Below are 23119 nucleotides of genomic sequence, written 5' to 3'. Positions count from 1 at the left end.
GGCAACCACTTCACCTTCCCGAAACTCATCTACGTTATGTACACTGTGTTATCTGTTCCTATGAGGATAACATAAATAATGAATATAAAAAATATTTTGCAAGCTGCAAATACAGGAGGTAGGGGCATTGTGTCATCTTTATTACTATTAATGCCACTATCAACAATAATTTAGTCATTATTATCATCACTATCACAGTCACTACGAAAAGACCCCACCACCTTGGTCTTCTGGCAGCCTACGTTACCATCACTGAGGCAGTTCATCAATTTAACTTAAAGGAAAAAACAAACCCAGCAGGATCACTAGTTCCCAGGGACAACTGGGAGGAGAAGGCTGATACGTACAACACGGTCTACCAGGGAAGTGAGGAAAGACATGTTGTGAAATGCCCAGATACGCAACAGTTAGGTCAGGAGCTAAGCACACAGCTGTTCCTGTAAATGCCCCCCGTGCCTGAACACATTTTTACTTGGATACAATCATAAAAGAGCCTACAAACACAGAATGAGGGGAGACTGCGAAGGTGCCACTGCTGACGCCTGAGAACTTCGGGCCGGTTCACCTCTCCAGACGGACTGGCTGCCCAGGGAACAGAGCACAGGGAGTCCCCCCAGGCTGAGAGGAGGCAGAGCTGCCTGGAGCCCAGAGGCATCGCCCCGGGGGGCCGCAAGAGGGAAGAAAAAGGAGCCTGAAGAAGGACCTCGGAGTCTGTAGAGAAAAAGTCTCGACCTTCAGGTAGGTAACAATAATTTTTAACACTTCTAGGCCACGTTTTCAAGAGAGCTCAAATCCGGACACACGACAGAACAGTAGAGGGATCAATCCGCGGTGAGACTGCCACTCCTCAGGTAGGGGGAGAGCCAGGGCAGAGTGGGAGAGCAGGGAACGAACAACTATGAGCACTTACTGTGGCTCAGGCTCGCATTTCACAACCACTGCCTGAGGTACAAAGTGCTCCCAGCAGGCTGTGCTGCTGAGAGCTGGTCTCTCTGCACTGGCTGACTGCCAGGCACTCTGCTCTAGGCCCATGACCTCCTTACGCCCTTTCAACCGCCCAGCGAGGCAGGTACAGTGTTGTCCCCATTTAGTGTGTGAAGAAGCTGAGATGCAAAGAGCTTCAGAAAGTTGCTTAAGGCCACCAGACAACAAGAAAGAGACTAGGCTGACCTGTGAAGTAGCAGGCTGAGCTCACCTAACAATGAGAGCCAGTCACGCTAACTGCCCAGGGGGCACAGAAGGAGACAGCAGAGCACAGGGCAAGATTGCAACAGGCTGAGAGGTTCCGTGTCCAAAAGTTCAGGTCAACTCAGGTGGCCATACCTACAGCACCGGGCCTTGAGAGGGAGGAGTGCTGGGGGGAGGGGTAGTCCTACACACCCTTCTAACACCAGACAGGGGGAGGGGGACTGTCTCCAGGGCCCAGGAGAATAACCTCAGCACAGTGGGCTGATGAAACAAAGATAACTGTCCAATTTCACTACAAACTGGGAAGAAAGAAGCTGACATAATTCAGATTTGTAATAGCTTTCTCTACAGTCTTCTGTTGTTGCCTTAGCTCAAGCTATAACTATTACAAAGCCTAGCATAGATCTGGGTGGAGTCTTTGGATGGCTGGGAGAAACAGTTTGTCTGCTGAGAAATCCTCAGAAACAGCGTGGCATGAATAACAGAGATCTGAGTTTAAATCTCGTTTCTGCAGTCAAGTGTCCTGGGCAGATCCATGCCCGAGCCTGTCTCCCCACGTCAGTTAAATGCGGGTATTTAATACTCCAGAGGCTTGTGTGGAGAATCAGAGATGCCACATGAAGTATTCAACACGTTCTTGGCTCACTGCAGACACTCATGAGGTTGATTCCCTTTCTCCCCTCTTCCCGACCTTGACTCAGAAGAGCTGTCGGCCAGGATGTCAGAGCACCTCCTGAGGACAGCAGTAAGGAGAACCAGTGTCCTGCCGGAGGGGGAGACAGGTATGAAGCTAGAGGGGCTGCCTCTGGGAACTTTCTCTCCCTCACCTCCCTGCTGGGGAAGGAACCTCACAGCCCTGGTGCCTGCAAGATTCCAAATAGCCACCCAATTCAAAGGAAGGATCATGGAACAGGGAGGACAAAGGGGCTTTCAGATGAGAAACCAGACTGTAGTTTCCACAGGCTGATGAGGTTGGTGTGGTCGTTTATACCCTCTTGCTGGCTATGCCCAGGTACTCTCCTTGGATTCTGGCTACCTCACCAGCATCCCTGTCTTTTGCCCCACAGGGCCCTGAGGTCTCCAGCTCTCCTCCCCTCTTTCCAGCTGCCGCCACTAACTCTACTCCTCAAGACTACGAAGTGGATATGACCGCCCAGCAGTCCCTCCCTTTCTCCTGGCTGTGTGGGAGTAGAAAGAGCCAAGGAAGTAACAAAGTCAACCAATGCGAGAAAGGTAGAATGGTTCCAGAAAAGCCACAAAATTCGTGCAGCCCCACATAATTCATATGGACATTTAGAAAGGGTAAACTACATCATTACATTTATCTAACACGTAGACAGGGTCAGAACTATATCATTCTTCATAGTAAGGAGCAAGTGGTAGAAGAGTTTGAATACACATACACAAATGTGTGTGCACATCCACGCACATTTAACTAGTTATAAAAATTAAGGAAGGAGAGTTCATGGTTAACAGTGGTTTGTCTCTAGAGCATGAAATTAGGATGATCAAGTGCCTTCTCTTTTCACTTTGTACACTTCTGAACAGTTTATTTTTTTAATGAGCATGTATTGCTATTCTATTTTAATGGACACATACTGGCATTTATTTTACATACAACTGCTATAACAAAACAAAATGATAAAAATGTAGTGTTAACTGGACCTTTCTCTATTGCATCCCTGCCCTTTCCTCGTCTCCCTGAATACACTAATAATGTCTATTAGTGTTAGAGCTCTCCTTTCTCACCATCGACCACCCCACACCCACCCCTGGAAAAGCAGGAAAAGTACTAGACATAAATGAGCAAATCATTTGGATTCCCCAGACTAGAATGGGCTCAAGCATGTCCCAGAGGAGGAGGAGCTTACTTCCACGAGCCCCCAGCATGAAACAGGAAATGTCAGATTAGACCATTCCTGAACACTTGCTCTCCAGGTGGGAAAACCAAACTCCACCTTAACTTCACAGAGGCCACAGGGGTGAGCAACCGGCAGCAGAGGGCAGTGAGAGAACATCTACCTTCCATTCCCAGTCCTGCTACTGCCTGTGTGGCCATGAATAAGGCCCTTCTCTCCGGAGCTCCACCTTCCCCATTGAATGGGGAATGTCAATGCCAACCTCTGAGACTGCTGACAAGACCATACAAGGTAGTACAAGTAGAAACACATTTCCAACTGCAAAATATTCCACTGAGCTGAAGTAGGGCCAGGGACTTACTAGCCTCTGCACAAAGGGAGGCCACTTTTCATTTTGAGTGAAATTCATGAATAGACGCGGAGAGAAAAAGGGAGTAAGGGAGGTGTTCGGCAGCTGGCGGCATTTTCCTCCACCCTGAAAATCCAAAGCATGAAGAGGAGTGGGGGGTGCATGCGTGTGTGCGTGTTTGGGGAAGAGAGTGGGTGTGGAGCACACACAGCCTCGGATTCCTGCCTGCAGCTGTTTAAAGTGGGTTTTGAGATCTGTCGGTAGAATCCTCTGTCCGGGCTGCAGGCTTCAGGCCCAGGCCACAGGAGGGAGGAGCCAGCAAGGACATCTATTAACTCCCCTCCCACCTTTTCCAGGTCCTTCATCAGCAGGCTGTGGCTAGAAGCAGGGGGAAGCCGGGTGGGGTGTGTCCTGGAGCCAACCCCAGAGCAGGCTCAGTGCTCTGCAGAAGAGACCCAGAGCCTGGGCTCCAGAGGACCCCCTTCTGCCACTCCCCCGCTCTGTTGCCACTCCACCCGGGGGTTGTCTTCCCTGCCACGAAATGATGGGGTTGAACAGCAGGGCCCTTCTGGCTCCGTGACCACGGTCATTCTGTGTCTGACCATCAGGCAATGGAACTTCCCAAACAGAGGGCCCATTGGAAGCTGGGAAGGAAGTGTCTGGGATTCCCTCTGGCTTCAGTTAGGGACAGACACAGGCAGGTTCCTCCCCCTGCCCCCACCATCTGGTTCCTGTGCCCTGCCCTAAATGCCCTGGAAATCTGTGAACTCATTTTTTTTGAAGATTTTATTTATTTGTTTTCAGAGAGAGGGGAAGGGAGAAAGAGAGGAAGAGAAACATCAGTGTGAGAGAAACATTGATCAGTTGCCTCTCCCACACCCCCCACTGGCGACCCGGCCCAAAACCCAGGCATGTGTCCTGAGTGGGAATCAAACGGGCGATCCTTCGTTTGCAGAATGACGCCCAACCTGCTGAGCCACACCGGTCAGGCCTGGGAACTCATTTTCCTTTCCCTCCAAGAAGGAAAGGGGAGACCAGGGAGGCAGACGGCAGAGCCGCGTGGCACAGTGAGAAGACGGAGGGAGACTGAGGCACCTGGCACAGAGGCTCCCCGCTGGGGCCAGCAGAGACGGCACATTCACAGAGGTCATACAGACCAAACTTTATTCAGAAAAGCATGTTAGTAATCACCACCTAACTCTTAAATGAGGCACTTTGGTCCCCTCTCCATACCACCCATCACCCCTCCCATGCCCATCCTTTCTTTTGGCCTCTGTAGAATGCTGGAAAAAGCCTCCCCTGGGTCCGCATGTGATCCCAGACTCTGCGCTGGGAGCAGCCCACTGTGGGCTGGGCTGGACAGTCCTGCAGTCCAGAGAGAAAGGCCAGTGAAATTGCCTCCAGTATCCAAAAGTTCTGGGCCAGGTCAGGTGGCTGTTCCTCTGGCACAGGGCCTCCAGGGGGAGGAGGGGATGGGTGCAGGGCCATCTCACATACCCTTCTCCCATCTGGAGAAGCAGCTGGAGGCCAAGCAGAAGGCACATCTAGAAGAGCCAGTAAGCACTGGAATGTGTCAGGCACATCTGGATGAATAAGGTACCAAGAAGGCCAAGGAAAGATCTGCTCCTGAGTAAGGTCACCTGACCACAGACAAAGCACCATGGGCTGGGGGCGCTCAGAAGACATCCTCCGGGGCCTGGATCTGAGCTGAGGATGTAGCTTACACCGTGTCTAACAAAAGAGAAAAGGAACAAAAGCTGGAGCCAAAACCCATTGTTTAGGGCACAGAGGCACCCGGCTCAGTTCCAGGTGTTTGGAATCTTGTGTCCAAGTCACAGCACAAAGAGAACCAGGGTTTTTCTTATGCTGAGGCAAAACAAATCTTCACCCATCTTGGCTCCTCAACTGGATGGTGTTGATGAGAAACCAATCCTTCCCTCTCCCCACTGCAAAACCTGTGCTGATACATGCCAGAATGGTATTGCCCGTCCAAGGAAGCAACCCTGGGAATCTCCATGGCACCTGCAACACGGAAACCTGCAACAGAAGAACCAAAGTCACTGGGTTGGTGAGGCGCCCCCAGGTATCCCAGCAAAATGCATCCCCAGGCTCCGGGCACAGCAGTGGGAGCTGAGGGACTGGTTGCCCTGCCTGGAGTACAGCAGCAGTGGGCCAGCCTAACTGAGACACTGAAGGGCTCGGTGTTCTGGGATTTCCCAGAGCAGAGCAAACAAAGACAACCACAGTTTTAATGGGCGCAAAGTTCAGTTTTGCGAGAAAAGTTCTGGAGATGGATGGTGTGATGGCTGTACAACAATGTGGATGTACTTAGTGCCGCTGAACTATACACTCAAAAATGATTAATATAAGTATATCTTGCCACAATTTAAATTATTTTTTTAATAACCATGTTAACAGTATCTAACATTACTGGCCCCCTGCTACTATGAGGAGGGACCTAAATAAAACCAAAATTATATTCTGGAGGGCAGGCCCCTTGTACTACAGGCTTCTCACTAGGTGAGTGTTCTAGGAACCCATCCGTATCAGTGTGCCAGCTGGCGTTGTTGTGAGAGGCTACATTCAGCTTCAGGGAATTTTTTTTGAAGACTCTTTGAACGCGTTTGCCCATGTCATGATGGGTGATTTACCAGCACACCTGCCCACACTGTGGTGAGTGTTTGGCAGCGTTTGACCAAAACCAGCATGACCCTTGTGCCACACCCTCCCTATTCACCAGATCTCGCCCTGAGTGACATTTTTTTTGTTGTTTCCAATTTCCCTAGATGAAAAAAAGCCCTCAAAGGTAAACATTTTGCCAATGTGGAAGAGGTGAAACAAAAAATGTCAGAAGCACTAAAAGGCATCAAAATCGACACGTTCAAAAACTGCTTTGAGCAGTGGGGAAAAAAAAATCTCGATAGGTGCATTGCATCAAATAAAGGATACTTTGAAGATGACTGAAATTTAAACTTCACAATTTTTTAAATAAATAAATTGGTTTGCCCCCCCCCCGCCCCCGGTATATTTGTATAGTATAGCCTGGTCCTGAAGAGGCCAGACTGCCAGGGTCCCCATCCTAGCTCCACCCTCCACCAGCCGTGAGACTCTGCTCAAGTTCCCCGACCTTCTGTGACTCCTTTTCCTCAGATGGAACAAGGGCACTACCATCCAGCCCACCTCCGCAGGGGCGGCTGGAGAACGCAGAGAGGAGGTCCAAGCGCCCTGCGCGGTGCTGGGCACACAGAGGGCCAGGGAAGTGCTGTGGTGAGCGTGGACCTCACAGAAGAAGCCTACCCCACCCACATCTTCAACCCTACAACGGAGAAATCTAACACTTCTGCACCTAAACCTTAAAAACGTGCTCACAAAGGCACGTTCCGGCCTCCCCTATTCTAGTTTCCAGCCCAAAGAGGGGAGTTTTTTTTTTTCCCCAAAGAGCAGAACTTTGAAGGATTTAGCAAAACAGGTTGAACAGTCACAACTCTTCAAACATTGTGGTGATTAATGGCACCCCACCAACTTGCTCTCTGGATAAAAGCCGGTAACTTTTAGAAAAGGCGGAGCACTGTATTTTTATTCACAGGCTCATGACCCCTCCAGAAAACCAAGAAGTGTCATACCTTGCAGCGGCGGGGCCAGCTGCTCACCCCAGCTCCAGAGAGCTTTCTTCTGCCCTCGGTGAGTGTGACCAGCGGTCAGCGCCAGGATCTCTTACAGGTAACGTGCCTTTTGACTGGGAAACCAGCTGGAGAACTTGGGCTTTGTTTCCCCAACGATGTGAAGGAACGTCCGAACCCACCAGTCCCTGGGGCCTCGCACTGGCCTGTCAGCAGCAGCTGTTTTCCCCATCGGATGGGCCCTCCCTCCGCTGGAGAAAGTCCCCGGGAAAGAGTGAGCACCAGGAATCTTCCAGCAGACCAGAGCCTGTGGGTGGGGCCGCTTGCACGTTCCGCCAGATACCCTAAAGTGGCAAAATCTGATCCAGGCCCAGAGGCAGTAAACACTACTCTGTCTTGTTTTACAGCAGGGCTTCTCAGCGCCTTTGCTGCGCTAGTGACTCTTCAAGAAGGAGGAGCAGCACCTTTGACAAACCCATTTGGCCCGGAAACCCTCTTTTAGAGGGTAGCTCCTGGGCCAGGATCCCAAGGAACGTGGCTGCTTTCACGTAAACAGCACCGGACTGGGAGCTGGGAGATGGGGTTCTCATGTTCTTCTGGCTTTTCTTCCGAGCCAGCTCTAGGGCTCCATCTGTAAAACTGAATGGGGCTCACCCTAACATTCCCTGGCCATCGGGTGGGATCCCTAATGCAAAACAGTTACTGGGAGGTGGGAATGGAGCTGGAAGCCTGTGAGAGGAAGGCTGGGAAGCTAGTGTGTATTTGGGCCTGGCCTCAGCGAACCTCGAGGACGAAGGTGGAGCAGGCAGACGCCAGAATAGAGCCCACAGGCCCTCACCATCCATCCTCACCTTTGGAGATAGGCCCCACCTCAAGACATCAAAGTACGGAGGCATGGGCCAGAAAGGGCTGCGCAGGTTGACCGCAAAATCCCAAACTAAAACCAAACTCATTCCGGAACTAGTGGAGGCCTGTCCCCAGCTCCACTCGCGGCTGCCTGCTGTCTTTTACAGCACTCAGGGCTGGAAGAGGGGCCGTGGAAAGGGAGTGTTCTTCCCACCGCGGGGCGGCAGGGAGGAGGCAGGGGCGCAGCCAGAAGACTGCTAACAATTTGGGAGCCTCCCCGGATCTACGCGGCGCCTGTCCACGTCTCGATCTTAGCAGGAAAGGGGAAGAGGAATCGCGAGGTCTCGCCTCCGTTAGGCCAGTCTGAGTGCGCGTCGGTCCTGCGGGTGTAGCCCTGCCCGGGTTCCTGGAGACGGCGCATCCTGCACAGTGGTCTGGACCCGGGGCGGTGGCGCTGCCCTCTGGCAGGAACTGCGTGTCAGGGGTCCGGGGCGCCGGAGGCGGCGGGAAGGCAGAGCAAGGGAGGGCGCCAGAGCGTATAGGCGCGGGGCGGCAGGAAGGGCTGGGGCGCTGGTCTCTTCACGGTCCCCCGCCCCGCGGCGGGGCGTCCTCACGCCACCTCCTGCTCGCCTTGGCAGCGGCGGCAGCAGCCGTAAAGCGCCGAGAGCAGGTAAAGGCCCAGGCAGAGGCTGCCGCAGACGGAGGCCGCCAGGAAGGCGTGGTAGGCGCAGGGCATCTGGTAATCCTTGAGGTTGCAGTAGCTGTGCTTCTGGGTCTGGTCGATCATGATGGCTGTCGCGGCGCCATAGAGCGCAGCTGCCAGCAGGTCGTGAGCCACGTTGACCACGAGCCAGCGTGAGCCCAGCACGGGCACCAGCTCGTGCTTGCCCAGCAGCGTGAGAAAGTAGAGGCCCAGGGTCAACAGCCAGAAGAGCACGGACACGAAGAGCGCGAAGTGCACAGGACCCTGGTACCTGCTGGTGGCGATGGTGATCCAGAAGGAGGCGCCGGCCACCAGCTGCAACAGCCGGAGCACGCCCAGTGGGCCGCGCAGGAAGGCCCGCTGCAGGCGCACCGCACCGCGGGCCGCGCGCGCCTGGGGCGGCGGCTGGCGCGGGGGTGGCGGGAGCATGGCCCGCGGGCGCGGTGGTGGCGGCGGCGGCGCCCCGAGGAGCGGAATGGCTGCGCCTTGCTCGCGGGGGCGGCCCGGCCAAAGTGCCTGCTGCGCCCGCCGCGGCCTCCTCGCTCCGTCCTAGTCCTCCGCTCTTTCTCCTGCTCCCACCCTTCCTCCCCTCTCTCCTTCCCTCAGGCCTCCTCTCTTTCTCTCGCCCTCTCTCCACCCCTCCTACCCGCCCTTTCCCTTCCCCTCGTCGGTCTCCACCCCCACTCGCTCTTCCCGGCTTCCTGCCATCTCTGTTTCTGTCTCGCTCACCACCCTGGGGCCACCCTATCCCGTCAGCGCCAGACTCCCAGCTCGGATTCTTTACTCCCCGGGGCAAGGCGGAAGGCGCCCCCACACCTCAGCCAACCGCGGGCCTTCCGCTACATCCAGCCTGGGTGAAGGTTGCCACATCTGGGGCCGCCCTGCGCACCCTGCCTCCCCGGCTTCGGTCCAGCCTTGGAGGGGGAAACTGTCTTCTGGAGCATTCCTCCAGTATCTGACTTGGCCCCGTTTTTCCTCTTTCCTCCAGTATTAGCGCCCACCGAGACCCTAGAGGAGAGCTGTGCTGGCCTTGAGCTGACATGTGTTCTCACCTGGTCATCTGGAGTGTCCTGCCAGGGTCTACCGCACACTCATCCGGTCGAAAGCTGGGTTCAGACTTTGTCTCAGCCCTCCGAGTTCTTCATGTCAGAGAATGGGACCATCCATCCATCAGGGGCCCCACTGACCCTCCCACACACCACAAAACAGAGTCCAATCACTGTTTTCCAACCCTCCTTGACAAGAAATCTTGCCTAGATTAAAAATATGCTACCCGACACAGCCAGGACACAAACCCAGGTCCCAAGAGACAGCAAAGCCCATGTCCTTCACCACAAGGCAAAACAGCCTGTAATGGGGTCTACTGATGCTGTACATCAGAGGTCCCCAAACTCAGGCAGTGGACCAGTACCTTCCGGGCCTGTTAGGAACCGGGTGCACAGCAGGAGGTGAGCTTGGATGTAATGCACTTGAGTCATCCGGGGAAACCATCCTCCCCACCCCCATCGGTGGAAAAATTGTCTTCCACGAAACCGGTCCCTGTTGCCAAAAAGTCAGGGACCACTGCTTACACCATTGTTATTGCTATGCTTTACATATATTCTCATTTGAGCCTCAAAACAACCCAGGTGATATCTACAATTAGTTTCCTCCTTTACTGAGGAAGAAAACGAAGCCTAGATGGGTTAAGACCACAAAACTGGTCTTTCCAGCTGGTCTTCTCTCTCCTTTGAGCCGACTTTCTGTGCTGTGGCATCTTCCTAAAACAGACCTGGTTGTTTATTGCACAGCCTCCCCCACAGGGTCGGGTTCTATCTCTTCTCTAGGCATATTTCACAACTTGGCCCCAGCCGACAGAGTTTCCTGATTTTTCACTTCTTTTCTTAACCTGTGATTCCACCCAGCATGTCAATCCTATCAAATGTCTTAAATTTCCTAAATAAGCTTGGAATGCAGCTCATTCCTAGACCCCACTTGGCAGCAGTTCTGAGTCGGCTACCTTGTGACCACTGGTGCTTTTGTAACCATTGTAACCAAAGATGCTTTTCCATCTTTGTCTGTGCCTGGCACACAGGACTCAGTAAATGTCAGTGGAGTGGATGGCTGAGTGACTGCAGAAATAGCAATGGACCTGAGAGGACCCTCTTACCCTGGGGAGTGGGCATGCGTCAGAGCCCCAGCTAACCCTGTCCTACAGAATTTGACCCTCATCTCCTGGCATAGGGTCAGTTTATGACCTCTGACCTGGCTAAGCAGCTCCCGGTTCCGGCATCCAGACTCCCCTGGAGTTGGGGGAGAAAAATCTGTGTGGCTTCTCAGAGGACTAATGCCTCTCATTGCCAATACAGCCCCACCTGCAGGTACTGAACAAGCTCTGAATGCGTATTTTATTTTATTTTTTTAAACATTTATTTATTTATTTTTAGAGGGGGGAAGGGAGAAATAGGGAGAGAAACATCAGTGTGTTGTTGCCTCTTGCGCGCCCCCAACTGAGGACCTGGCCCACAACCCAGGCTTGTGTCCTGACCGGAAATAGGCGACCTTTTGGTTCAGAGCTCCCCCCACCCAACCCACCGAGCCACACCAGCCAAGACCGGGTGTCAATCTTGAGAAAGGCTGGGGCTAGGACGGGCAAATGGGTTCTTAATCTGGGTGCTGGACTGAAGACAAACTATCACTTTGAGTGAAGAACCAAACCGAATAAACATTTAGAGAATCCTCTCTTCTTAAAACAAAACAAAAAAAAAAATCTGCAAAGTTGAGGGTGGGGCGCCACCTAGTGGGCATAGGCCTTCAGTCTCACCAGCCAAGTCCTACGCCGTACAAGGAAGGAAGTTAACACAGTGGCTTTGGGAGATATTTTTAGCCTCTGGAATCCTGAAGACAGTCCAAGGGGCGGGCGCAGACTGCAAAAGTGTAACCATGGCCCAAAATCTTGATTCCTCCAACTCAACAAACATGATCTAAGCACCTGCTGGATGCAAACAATCTGGCAGTGGAATGCAGGAAGAGAAACAACTGCTCTCAAAGTGTTTGCACTTAGCTGATAGGGGAGGGACGGTTGCGGACACCAAAGAGAGCTAGATGAGAATGATAAGAAAAAATGCAAAAGGGAAGGAGAAAGTATGTGTGATAGGAGGGCTGTGGAAAGCTGCAAGATAAAGTGTCATTTGAGGGTGGAATGGATTTTGACAAGCAGAGATGGGGGAGAGGTGTTACTGAGCCAGGCGATCCTCCCAGCATTCCGGTCTTCCCCGGACATTATTACTGGGAACGCCAAGCATGCAAAACCATGGCTGCTCTCCCCCCCCCCCACCCCCCTTCTCAGTGTTGTGTTTGCAGCCAACAGCTTTGAGTGGGACATCTTGTCCCAGACAAACAGCAGGTTTGCTTGCTGCTTACTACAAAAGTGGTTTTGGCCCTAGCGGGTGTGGCTCAGTTGATTGAGAATTGTTCCATAAAGTGAAAAGTCACCAGTTCGATTCCCCGTCAGGGAAAATGCCTGGGTTGCAGGTTTGGTACCCCATTGGGGTGCATAAGAGAGGCAACCAATTGATGTTTCTTTCTCACATTGATGTCCCCCACCTTATTTTCTCACTCCTTTTTCCTCGCTCTAAAAATAAATAATTTTTTTTTTTTTTTTTTTTTTTGCTCTGACCAGCATGGCTCAGTTGGTTGAGCATCATCCCACAAAATGAAAGGTCATTTATTCGATTCATGGTCAGGGCACATGTCTGGGACCAGTCCTTGGTTGGGGTGTGTGTGAAAGGCAGCCAATTGCTGTTTCTCTCACACTGATGTTTCTCTCACACTGATGTTTCTCTCCCTCTCCTTCTCCCTCCTTTCCCCTCTCTCTAAAAATAAATTTAAAATTTTTTTTAAAAACAAATAAGCTTGGCTGGTGTGGCTCCGTGGATTAAGTGCCAGCCTGCAAACCAAAAGGTCTTCAGTTTGATTCCCAGTCAGGGCACATGCCTGGATCGTAGGCCAGGTCCATGGTTGGGGGTGTGTGAGAGGCAACCACACATTGATGTTTCTCTCCCTCTCTTCTTCCCTTCCCCTCTGTCTAAAAATAAATAAATAAAATCTTTAAAAAATAAAATAAAATATTTTAAAAAATAAATAAATAAAAATAAAAGTGGTTTTGGTAAGAGAGGACAATGGTGGGTTTCCCAAGCTTGGTGTTCCTTGGCTATGATGCAAACCACCTGCATGTATAACATCCCCCTGGACCCCTCTGTGTTTCTCCCATGGAACTTGGGAACAAGAGAAAGAGATGTAACAATGATACTCATCCTGCTTGCTGTGCCAGGAGTGGTCAGTCTTTTGTCCCTGGCTCAGCGACCCTGTGTCCTCTGCCAGCATGTACAAAACAAGAGCAGGCTAGCTTCTTAGCTTGGGAGCAGTGTAAACACCAGGCCCTCACAGGTGTTCTAAGGAGCGGGAACAGTGTGAGCGAAAGCAGGGCCTCGGTTTTTGAGGGAACGAGGAACAGTGATGCTTGGTGGGGACTCCAATGTCCAGAGGAGAAGGCAACTTGTAACAAGGAGGGACGTTTGCCAATCCTAAAATAACCATGGCCCAGCTCTTACTGTTCAGTCAACTCTGTTCTCTCTTCTGTCTCTGGGCTACTATAAACGTACTGCATATATGGATTCAACTCACACTGGTTTAACATCTGTTATGTGCCAGGCCTTGAGCTGGCACTCGACACAAATCAATTAACAGCACAGGCAAAGTGCACAGTGAGAAAGATGGGTGTCTTAATCTTGCCTTGAATCTTATTGTTAAATTACTAAATAAGAATTTCCTGAATTCCTGCTATGTACCTGACACCTACTATGTGCATACAATTATGTGCCTGAGCTGGAAGGGGCCTTGAAGATCACTTGTTCCAGGCTTCTCGTTTTATGAAGGAGGTAACTGAGGCCCAGAGAAGGTAAGCGACTTGTTCCAGGTCACACAGCTAGTTGGTGATGTGAGTGCCAAGTTTACAATCAAGGCCTCCTGATTCAATCCAGTGTTCACTCCGTGACACCACTGGGACAGCACCCAGACAGAAAGTTCCCTGCAGCTACAGGGCCAAGGGCTCTGAGCAGGAGCTCTGCGGGCCAGGCCAGCACACGCACTCTCATCTGTGGGCCGAGTGGCTCATGCCTCCAGGCCTGTTCCCGAGGCGGCTCCCACCAGGCTGTAGACATAGGGGCCCTTGGGGTGTCTGGGGGAGTTGGGTAAGACTTTGGATTGCTCCTGAGTTTGTTAATCCAGTCCCCAAGGAATACCTGGCCTTTGCTGGAGCCATAAAACCTTTGGGCAAAGGCCAGAGGTCATGTGATGGGCCTGGGCAAGGGGTGAAGGCATTCAACTCTGGCAAAGGTCAGCCCTCGCTCCCCAGGGGAGGCTGGCCAGGACCAGACCAGGAGCCACAGGTACCTCCTGAGGCTTATCTTCAGGCGTGAAGCTGCCTAGCACACTGGCTGGCAAGGCTGTGTCCCTAAGACTAAGTAACTCACCGTGGATGACCAAGGCAGGCGGCGGCCCTGAGGCCAGGCCATCAAGCAGTTGTCTGTGAGGTGCTCAAAGCTCCCTCCCGATGGGACCTGTGGTGGGACGTGCAGACCCCAACAGACCACACTCCTGGGGGGAAGGGAGGGGCCTCCCCTGTGAGGATGGACACCCTGGGCCAGGATGGATGGAGTCGGTCCCAGCGCTCTGCCAGTCAGCCTTGGGTACAAGAGGCAGTGGCTCCACAGGGATGACTAACATTTGCAGAGTGCCCACCATGTGCCTGGCACCACGCTAAGTACTCTCCACACTTGTTTTATTTACTTTTCGTAACAGCCTTATGAGAGATAGGGGCTGTTAAACCACCTCCGCTTTCAAGTGAGGACACTGAGACACAGGGAGCTTATGCGACTTATCTAATGGCCCATAACTATTGGAGAATGTAGTTCAAATATTTGATTTCCAAATCCAGGCTTCTCATCACTGTACATATCCGGCACTTCGGCTTTGGTCCAGGAGGCAAGGCATCAGAGGGCTGTGCTTTAGTGGTGACAAAGACAAGGGTCCCAATTTTGTGGAGATGGTCAGTGGCTGGGGGTCTGGGCGAGGGGCCACTGCAGTGGGCAGAGTTGTCACAGGCCTCAGGATCTGCGCCTGGAGAGCCGGGCCGTGTGCACTGTTTCCATTGCTCATCCTGCCATGCGGGAGGTGGGGGGCAGGAAAGGGGAATTTGCTCCCTTTAACTCACCACCCCACCCACGGCTGGAGCTTTACAGCAATCGAAGCAGACCTCAGGGACCTGGAGGAGCCCAGGTTTCCCATCTAATGGTGTTCTGTGCTGGGTGTTTAACCTGCATCACCTTCTCAGCCCTCGCTGCAACCTTGTGAGGTAGGTAATTCATTACCTGCACTTGACAGTCGAGGAATATGCGATTCAGACGGATTCAGCTAGCAACTAAATTTAGATTTCCAGACCACTAGAGTGCTGTGTTAGTGTCCCTGAGTCTGCTTTAACAGTGAACACTCCTCAAAAGTCCAGTCTCACAATACACTCTTTGTGAGACATTACCCCCTCAGACCACACAGCAAAGCAAATGTGGTCTCCTCTCCACTACGACTTGGGTTTCCAAACTCCCATTACCAGTGGGGCCTCTTAAAGATGCGGTGAGTGGTGGAGACTTCCCCAACTCCGGTTTTCTCTCTACGGCCAAGAAACAACCCCTCCCCGACCTAGACAGGGAGGAGTAGAACACTGCTGCCGTGGTGCAAAGAGATTGAAGGTCACAGAAGTCCCTAGAGACTTAAGAGGACTTTGCCCTGACCCATCAGAAAAATGCCAAAATAGCCAGCATCGTGGCATTTGGGGATCAAGAGAGGCAACAAGAATCTTCAATGCGGGTGAAACGCTTTGGGAGGCCTGCCTCTCCCGTGGTGACCTTCTCCCCAACCCACATTCCCTGTGGGAGTGGTGGCTCTAGATATAGATGGTGTATTTATGCTTTAAGGCCCTGTCCCTACCCCTGCTCCACTGCAGAGCCATGCTGGGCCTGTCTGATTCCTCCTTCTGGAGCCTGGCTGAGTGTTTGGTCGTTCCTGAATGGAGCTAGCACTGGCAGATTTGTGGGGAGCAGAGATTCTGCGTAGGCAGAGGAAGCTGGTCTGAGGAGAAAAGAAAGAGGCAGACTGGAAGTAAGAGAAGAGAATTAGGCAGAGGAAGCTGGTCTGCACAAAAGAGTCTGGTCTCTTCACCCTGACCAGTGTGGCTCGGTTGGTTGGGCATTGCTCTGCAAAACAAAAGGTCACTGGTTCAGTTCCCCATCAGGGCATGTGCCTGGGTTGTGGGTTCCGTTCCCGGGTTGGGGCACATACAAGAGACAGCCAATTGATGTTTCTCTCCCTTTCTTCCTCCCTCCTTTCCCCTCTCTCTAAAAATAAATAAATAAAATCTTTTAAAATAATTTTAAAAAAACCACTCTGGGTTCTCCAGAGAAACAGAATAAGTAGGCAGATAGATAGAATAGGTTTATTATAAGATGCATTGGCTCGTGCCTTTATGGAGGCCGGCAAGTCCCAAGATCTGCAGCCAGCAAGCAGGAGACCCAGGAGAGCCAATGGCATAGTTTAGTCTTAAGGAAGCAGGCTCGAGATGTGAGAAGATTCAGTGTTTTAGTTTGGGTCTGAAGGCAGGAAAACAGCAACAACAACAAAAACCAAGGTCCAGGCTCAGTCAGGCAGGAGGGGTCCCCTCTTACTGGGGGGTGGGTCAGCTTTTTGTCCTGTGTCTGTCTTCCCCTGATTTGATGAGATCCACCCACATGAGGGAGGACAATCTGATTTTCGTGGTCTACCAATTCAGATATAAATCCCATCCAAAAACACCCTCATAGACACACCCAGAATTATGTTTAACCATCCATTTGGGCACCCCATGGCCAAGTCAAGTTGACATATAAAATTAACTGTCATAGGCCTGGCTGGTATGGCTCCGTTGGTTGGAGCATCGTTCCATAACGGAAAGGTTGTAGGTTCGATTCCCGGTCGGCATATGCCTGGATTGAAGGTTTGATCACCCGTCTGGACGCACACTCTCTCTCATATCACTGTTCCTCTGTCTCCCTTTCTCTGTAAAAAAAAAAATCAATGAAAAAAAAATGTTCTCAGGTGAGGATTAAAAAAAAAATAACCATCACAGCTGGTTATAGAGAGACAAAAGAGGATAAGAGCCACCTAGACTTGCTCCATGTTTTTAACTGGGCTTCTTTTCCCTGAACTCACTGTAGCTTTAGGGTTACCCCCTCCCCACTTCTTTACTTCAGCTAACTTAAACAGATTTCTGTTTATTATAATGGCACCATAATGAATCAAGTAGGGTTTGGAACCTAACTATTAGGATCTGAATCCTGGTTTCCTTCTTTAAAAACAAAACAAAACAAAACAAAACAAAACAAAACCTTATTTATTTTTAGAGAGAGGAGAAGGGAGAGAGAGGGAGAGAAACATCAATGTGTGGTTGCCTCTTACATGCCCCTCACTGGGGACCTGGCCTGCAAACCAGGCATGTGCCGTGACTGGGAATCGAACCAGAGACTCTTTGATTCACAAGCTGGCACTCAATCCCCTGAGCCACACCTGCCAGGGCTGAACCCTAGTTTCACTTTGTGGGTTTGGTTTTTTTTTTAATGACTACAAAGTCTTTGACTCCTCTTCCATCAAGAAGTCTAGTCTATGTCCCCTTTCCTTGAATCTGGGCAAGTTGTGAGTTGATTGTAACTAACAGACTGGCAGAAACAACACTGTATAACATCTAAGTTCTGTCAAAAAGGGCACTCTAGCTTCTGCCTTGTTCCCTGGAGCTCACGCTTGCAGCCTTGAGCCACCATGGAAGAAGTCTGGCTCCCCGGAGGCCACATTGAGGAGCCACTGAAGCACTCCCGTCAGCAGTTCCAGCCTTCACATTTTCCCAGGCTAGGCACCAGGCATATCGGAAATCAGCTTTCGCTTGATTCCAGCCCCTGGCTGGCCTGTCAACCTCAGCGTTCAAGACCTCCAGCTGAAGTCCTGACACTGTGGAACAGAGACAAGCCGCTCCCCCTGTGCTCTGAATTTGTGTTATCAATCATGTGTTTTATGTTATGATGTTTTGATATCTTGGGACCTTGCAGATCCAGGGAGGGACTGCCCCTCGTAGGGTTAGCTAATTCCTGGAGAGAGCAAATACCTTGCCTGCAAACACACTGCAGGAGCCTGGCACCTGGGAAGCCGCCTGTGCTCCCCGAGTGGGCACTGGAGAAGCAAGCTGAAGGAGCCTGGTGAGAGAACAGCACAACCAAAGGGAGAAACTCTTTCCTCCTATAGTGTCTTACTGGCTCCATCTGCTGACAAAGCTGAGTGTAGTGCCAGCTGGAAGAGGAGAAATATTTAAAGGACTGCTCCATTGCGGAAGAGATAACGGCACAGCCCACCCCTTCAGAGACTCAACTTCCATATGCAACCTCCTGTCTACATTTAGACTCCCATACAACCAGGAAACAACTCCACATTTTCACCTAATCAGGTACAGCTATCTTTCTAGTGGAGAAGCTCTCACCCCATCACCTAAATGAGGAGATACACAGTCCCAACAGTCTTTAGTAAACACTTCTCAGGTTCTGGCTGGTGTAGCTCAGTGGATTGAGCGCCAGCCTGCGGACCAAAAGGTTGCCGGTTTGATTCCCGGTTAGGGAACATGCCTGTGTTGTGGGCCAGGTCCCCGTCTGGGGACATGTGAGAGGCAACCAATCAATGTTTCTCTCACACTCGCATATGGGTGTTTCTCTCTCTTTCTTTCTCCCTCCTTTCCCCCTCTCTCTAAAATCTTAAAAGAAATAAAAAATACTTCTCAGGTTTTGACATAGTGCCATGGACTATGTTGTTACCTAAAGACTAAGTTGTAACATTAACTTCCCAAAACTTACATACAAAACTAAAGTGGAGAGAGGAAAAGTTTAGTATGTACAAAGATGCCATGCATACATAACAGACAGAGAAAAAATATGCAAAACTACCACAGTTCCTGTTTTTATACTGGCCCCAAAGCTGTTTTAGTAGTCACTAGTGGCTTTCTAACACCCTCATTTCTTCTACATTTATTAGTTGGCATTCTACTATAAGAAGACCTTTCTTGTCTCCTGTTTCATTTATTTATTTACTTTTTTATTTATATTACTCTGGACTTAGGTACTCTTATTTTACTCATTGGGTTATAATGTGTCACTGTCGTGGTTTCTCTGGTGCTCTGCGGCTGACTACCGGCAGCTCTCACACACCGACTCCTGTGTTTTCACAGGCTCCCATCGTCCTTGGGGTACTTCCTGACACTCCAGCACAAGACGTTCTGGGACCGCCTTGAACTTCCTCAACCCCAGCGGTAGAGGCGGCTATTTTTCCAAGAAGCTGTGGCTCCTTTTGTGGAGAGTGGTAGTGAGCAATCAATATTTAGGTGCTCCGTGTGCTTATTCCTTTTGAAATGTCCCTGCTTCTAGGCCCTCTTACCAGACACAGCTGGAGAATGTGTGTGTTTGTATGTGTTCCTATGTACATGTACACACGTATACATTTATACATACAAACATACATATATAGCTAGATTTATTTCTATATCTCCTTCTATATGTATGAAATACCATGAGTTCATACTTGCTAGGAACTGAACTGTGTCCCCCAAAATGCATCCATTGAAGCTCTAACTTCCAATGTGACCACATTTGGGTTAAGAAAGTGAGGTTAAATGAGGGCATCCATAGGGTGGAGCCCTGATCTGATAGGGTTTGTGTCCTTATACGAAGAGACACCAGAGAGCTCTCTCTTCCTCTGCCATGTGGGGACACAGTGAGCATGTGGCCGTCTGCAAGCCAGAAAGAGAACCCTCACCAGAAACTGACTGCGCTGGCACCTTGATCTTGGCCTCCCAGCCTCCAGAGCTGTGAGGAAATACATTACTGTTGCTAAGCCACCAGTCTGTGGTATTTTGTTATGGCAGCCCAAACTGACTAATACAAAACTGACCTTTCACATCCACGATTGGTAATTTTGTTTGTTTGCTTTTAGTGTTTCAGTAATGTACCTTTGCCTGTAGGACTTTGCTATTTTTAGACTGTTCAGGTTTTAAGTTCAGAGAAGAGGGCTGTAGTAAGTTGCCATGTGTAATGTCCTAAGCAGAAGGGCACTTAAAAAAAGTTTAGAATAACCAGTATCATTTATCAAGAAAAACAGAGCTGACTACTAAGTCACACTGTTGCTTTTCGTCAGAGCGTGAAAGTTCCCTCTCTTCTCCCTAGAAGTGGACAGATGCAACAACAAACCCAAGGGAACAAGTCTCGGCCCCACTGGGGGACCGTTTGCAACTGACTGTCCAGCTACTTGAACACCTTCTGCAGGTAGAGAGGGAAGGAGTGGAATGAGAGCTGGCTTGGTGTCTGTAGCAAGGTGTGTGTTAAGCAGGCACGGTGCCTTGAGCATATCACTTCACTCTCATGGCAGCACTGAGACGTGGGTATGATTATTCCCATTTTATAGATGAGGTAAGAAAGAGGCAGAGAGTTTAAGTAATTTGCTTAAAGGCGAACAACTGGACCCCTTTCCTAGATTCCTCCCCTAAAAACCAACACCTTGCTTAGCTACCAATAGCTTTCGGCAAAATGAGAAATGTGAGCTCCTGTATGTACTTACCAAAATATTCTTCATATTTTGAACCAAACAGAAAAAGAGGATAAGAGCTCTAAAATAAGAAAAGTGTGACCATATATAAGGTTTTGTGTTGCCCAGTTTGTTCCCACACTATCGTCAGCTCTCATGAAGCCAATCGGCGAGGGACTCAATGGCGACCTGCGTGGGAACTGTGGGTTGATGAGAAATGACTGTTTCCATTGCAAAATGATGCAGGATCATAAAACAGGCAACCGCCTGTCTTTATTTTAAATGTTGATTTTTTTTTCATTGTGGATGTTTTGCATTAATTTTTTTAAGATTAGTTACTTTTGGACTTCCGGCAAGATGGAGGCATAAGTGGATGCACCGTACCTCCACGTACAACCAAGATTAGAACAACAACAATTTAGAGATAGAATAACACCCAGAACTGATAGAAAATTTATCTGAATGTAAGTTGGACAGCCAAGAAGTTGAAGTAGACCTGTTCATCCAGACCAGTAGGAGGGGCAGAGAGGAGCAGCAGGGCGTGGGTCGTGGTGCACGGAGAACAGGGAGGACTGAGCGCATAAGGCAACCGGGAGCGCATAAGGCATCTGGGACACGCAAGATCGCAGCAGGTGGACCCTGAGTACGCAATCGGCAGCTGGTAGACCCAGTGAGGTGGCGATTGTGGACCAGGGCAGAGAGCGCAACCCAGGATCCCAGAGAAGGGACTGAGGTCCCAGGAGAACGGAGCTACTGCCATTGTTCCCTCCTGCTCCCGCCCCCGCCCCCACCCCCGCCCCCACATACAATGTCACAATCTAGTGACTGGGGTGCCCAGCCCCAGTGGACACCTAAGGCTCTGCCCCTCACCATAACAGGAGTGACCAGACCAAAAAGGAGAGAGAGAGAGAGACATGTCTCAAACAGAAAAACAGATCAATGCCCCAGGACTCATCCTTCTGAGTGACCAAGAGATAGCCAATCTATCAGATGCACAGTCCAAAACACTGGTGATCAGGAAGCTCACAGAATTACTTGATTTTGGGCACAAATTAGATGAAAAAATGCAGGTTACCATAAAAGAGATGAAGGAAGATGCACTGAGAACCAATAGTGATGGGAAGGAAACTGGAACTCAAAACAATAGAGTGGACCAGAAGGAAGAAAAAAACAACCAAACAGGAAAGAATGGAGAAATAAGAATTAAAAAAAACGAGAAGCTTAGGAACCTCCAGGACATCTTTAAACGTTCCAACATCCGAATTATAGGGGTACCAGAAGGGGAAGAGGAAAAGCAACAGATTGAACACATATTTGAACAAATAATAAAGGAGACCTTCCCCATTTTGGCAAAGGAAATAGACTTCCAGGAAATCCAGGAAGCTCAGAGAGCCCCAAAGAAGTTGGACCCAAGAAGAAACACACCAAGGCACATCATAATTACATTAGCCAAGGTAAAAATGAAGAAGAGAATCCTAGAAGTAGCAAGAGATAAGGGGACAGTCACCTACAAAGGAGTTCCCATCAGACTGTCAGCTGATTTCTCAAAAGAGACCTTGCAGGCAAGAAGGGGCTGGAAAGAAGTATTCCAAGTCATGAAAGACAAGGACCTATATCCCAGCTTACTCTATCCAGCAAAGCTTTCATTTAGAATGGAAGGGCAGATAAAGTGCTTCTCAGATAAGGTCAAGTTAAAGAAGTTCATCATCACCAAGCCCTTATTTTATGAAATTTAAAGGGACTTATCTAAGAAAAGAAGATAAAGAAAAAACACACATAGTAAAAGGACAGCAAACTCACAATTATTAACAGCCACACCTAAAGCAAAACCAAAAGAAACTAAGCAAACAACTAGAACAGGAACAGAACCACAGAAATGGAGATCACATGGAGGGTTAGCAACACGGGAGTGGGAGGAGGAGAGAGCGGGAAAAGGTACAGAGAATAAGTAGCATAGATTGTAGGTTGAAAATAGATAGGGGGAGGGTAAGAATAGTATGGGAAATGTAGAAGCTACATAACTTATAAGTATGACACATGGACATGACTAAAGGGGGGGATATGGGTGGGAGGGTGTACAGGGTGGAGGGGAGTGAAGGGGGGAATGGGACAACTGTAATAGAATAATCAATAAAATATATTTTAAAAAGATTAGTTACTTTTTAAAAAGATTTTATTTATTTATTTGTTTGTTTGTAAAGATTTTTATTTATTTTTAGAGAGGGAAGGGAGGAAGAGAGAGAGAGAGAGAGAGAGAGAAACATCAATGTGCGGTTGCTGGGGGTCATGGCCTGCAACCCAGGCATGTACCCTGACTGGGAATCGAACCTGCAACACTTTGGTTCACAGCCCACGTTCAATCCACTGAGCTACGCCAGCCAGGGCTAATTTTATTTTTTAAAATATTACTTTAAAATATTGATCTTGATAATTGAGTTTTTTGGGGGGGGCCTCCTCAGATACTGTGCCCAAGGAATGTTTCTCATTCCCCTCACCTTAACCAGATTCCTAGTAAAACCAAGGCTCGGCTTGAATGACTCCAGGGTTCTGTCCCCAGAGTTGACCTTCTCTAAAAAGGGCCCTGTTAGGGAGTGGATTCCAGGTCCCCATGTCCTGCATGGCCCACACAACTGTGGAAGTGCCTCATCTTCTCTTCAGAAATACTGAACCACAGAGCTGCAACAACAGAAATGGTTCCATTGTGTGGTAAGTACATGGTCACATGCCTGCAAAAATGTTTGGAGACATCAGATAATCTCCACCCAGGCTTAGTCACATATGACCCAGAAGCTACAAGTTCCCAATTCCTATGCTGGTATGTTCGTCTGAACTCATGGTGTCAGAATTCCTAGGCTCTCCAAGCACTGATTTACTG

At 49.9% G+C, this 23119-nt stretch overlaps 1 protein-coding gene and 1 long non-coding RNA gene across 3 annotated transcripts; one reads left to right on the top strand and one right to left on the bottom strand.

Moving 5' to 3' along the window:
- Positions 1–405: 405 nt before the first annotated feature.
- Positions 406–2852, top strand: LOC123828984. Its single transcript, XR_006787534.1, has 3 exons — positions 406–738; positions 1890–1970; positions 2256–2852. It is a non-coding gene; the product is annotated as an uncharacterized LOC123828984 (long non-coding RNA).
- Positions 2853–4543: 1691 nt separating this feature from the next.
- MARVELD1 (MARVEL domain containing 1) lies at positions 4544–9505 on the bottom strand. 2 transcript variants are annotated; one of them, XM_045854574.1, is made up of 2 exons: positions 7020–9505; positions 4544–5433 (listed from the first exon to the last, which is right to left on the bottom strand). In XM_045854574.1, the coding sequence occupies exon 1, from the start codon at positions 8992–8994 to the stop codon at positions 8473–8475; it is 522 nt and encodes a 173-aa protein (XP_045710530.1). In that variant the 5' UTR covers positions 8995–9505; the 3' UTR covers positions 4544–5433; positions 7020–8472. The 2 variants fall into 2 exon arrangements, with proteins under 2 accessions (XP_045710530.1, XP_045710531.1); XM_045854575.1 differs by having other exon boundaries at positions 7868–9505.
- Positions 9506–23119: the final 13614 nt, after the last annotated feature.

Source organism: Phyllostomus hastatus, unplaced genomic scaffold (genome assembly GCF_019186645.2).
Source record: "Phyllostomus hastatus isolate PE091 unplaced genomic scaffold, TTU_PhHast_1.1 phas_scaffold_1066, whole genome shotgun sequence".
Classification (NCBI taxonomy): Eukaryota; Metazoa; Chordata; class Mammalia; order Chiroptera; family Phyllostomidae; genus Phyllostomus; species Phyllostomus hastatus.
This window is presented reverse-complemented; position numbering and strand designations above follow the sequence as displayed.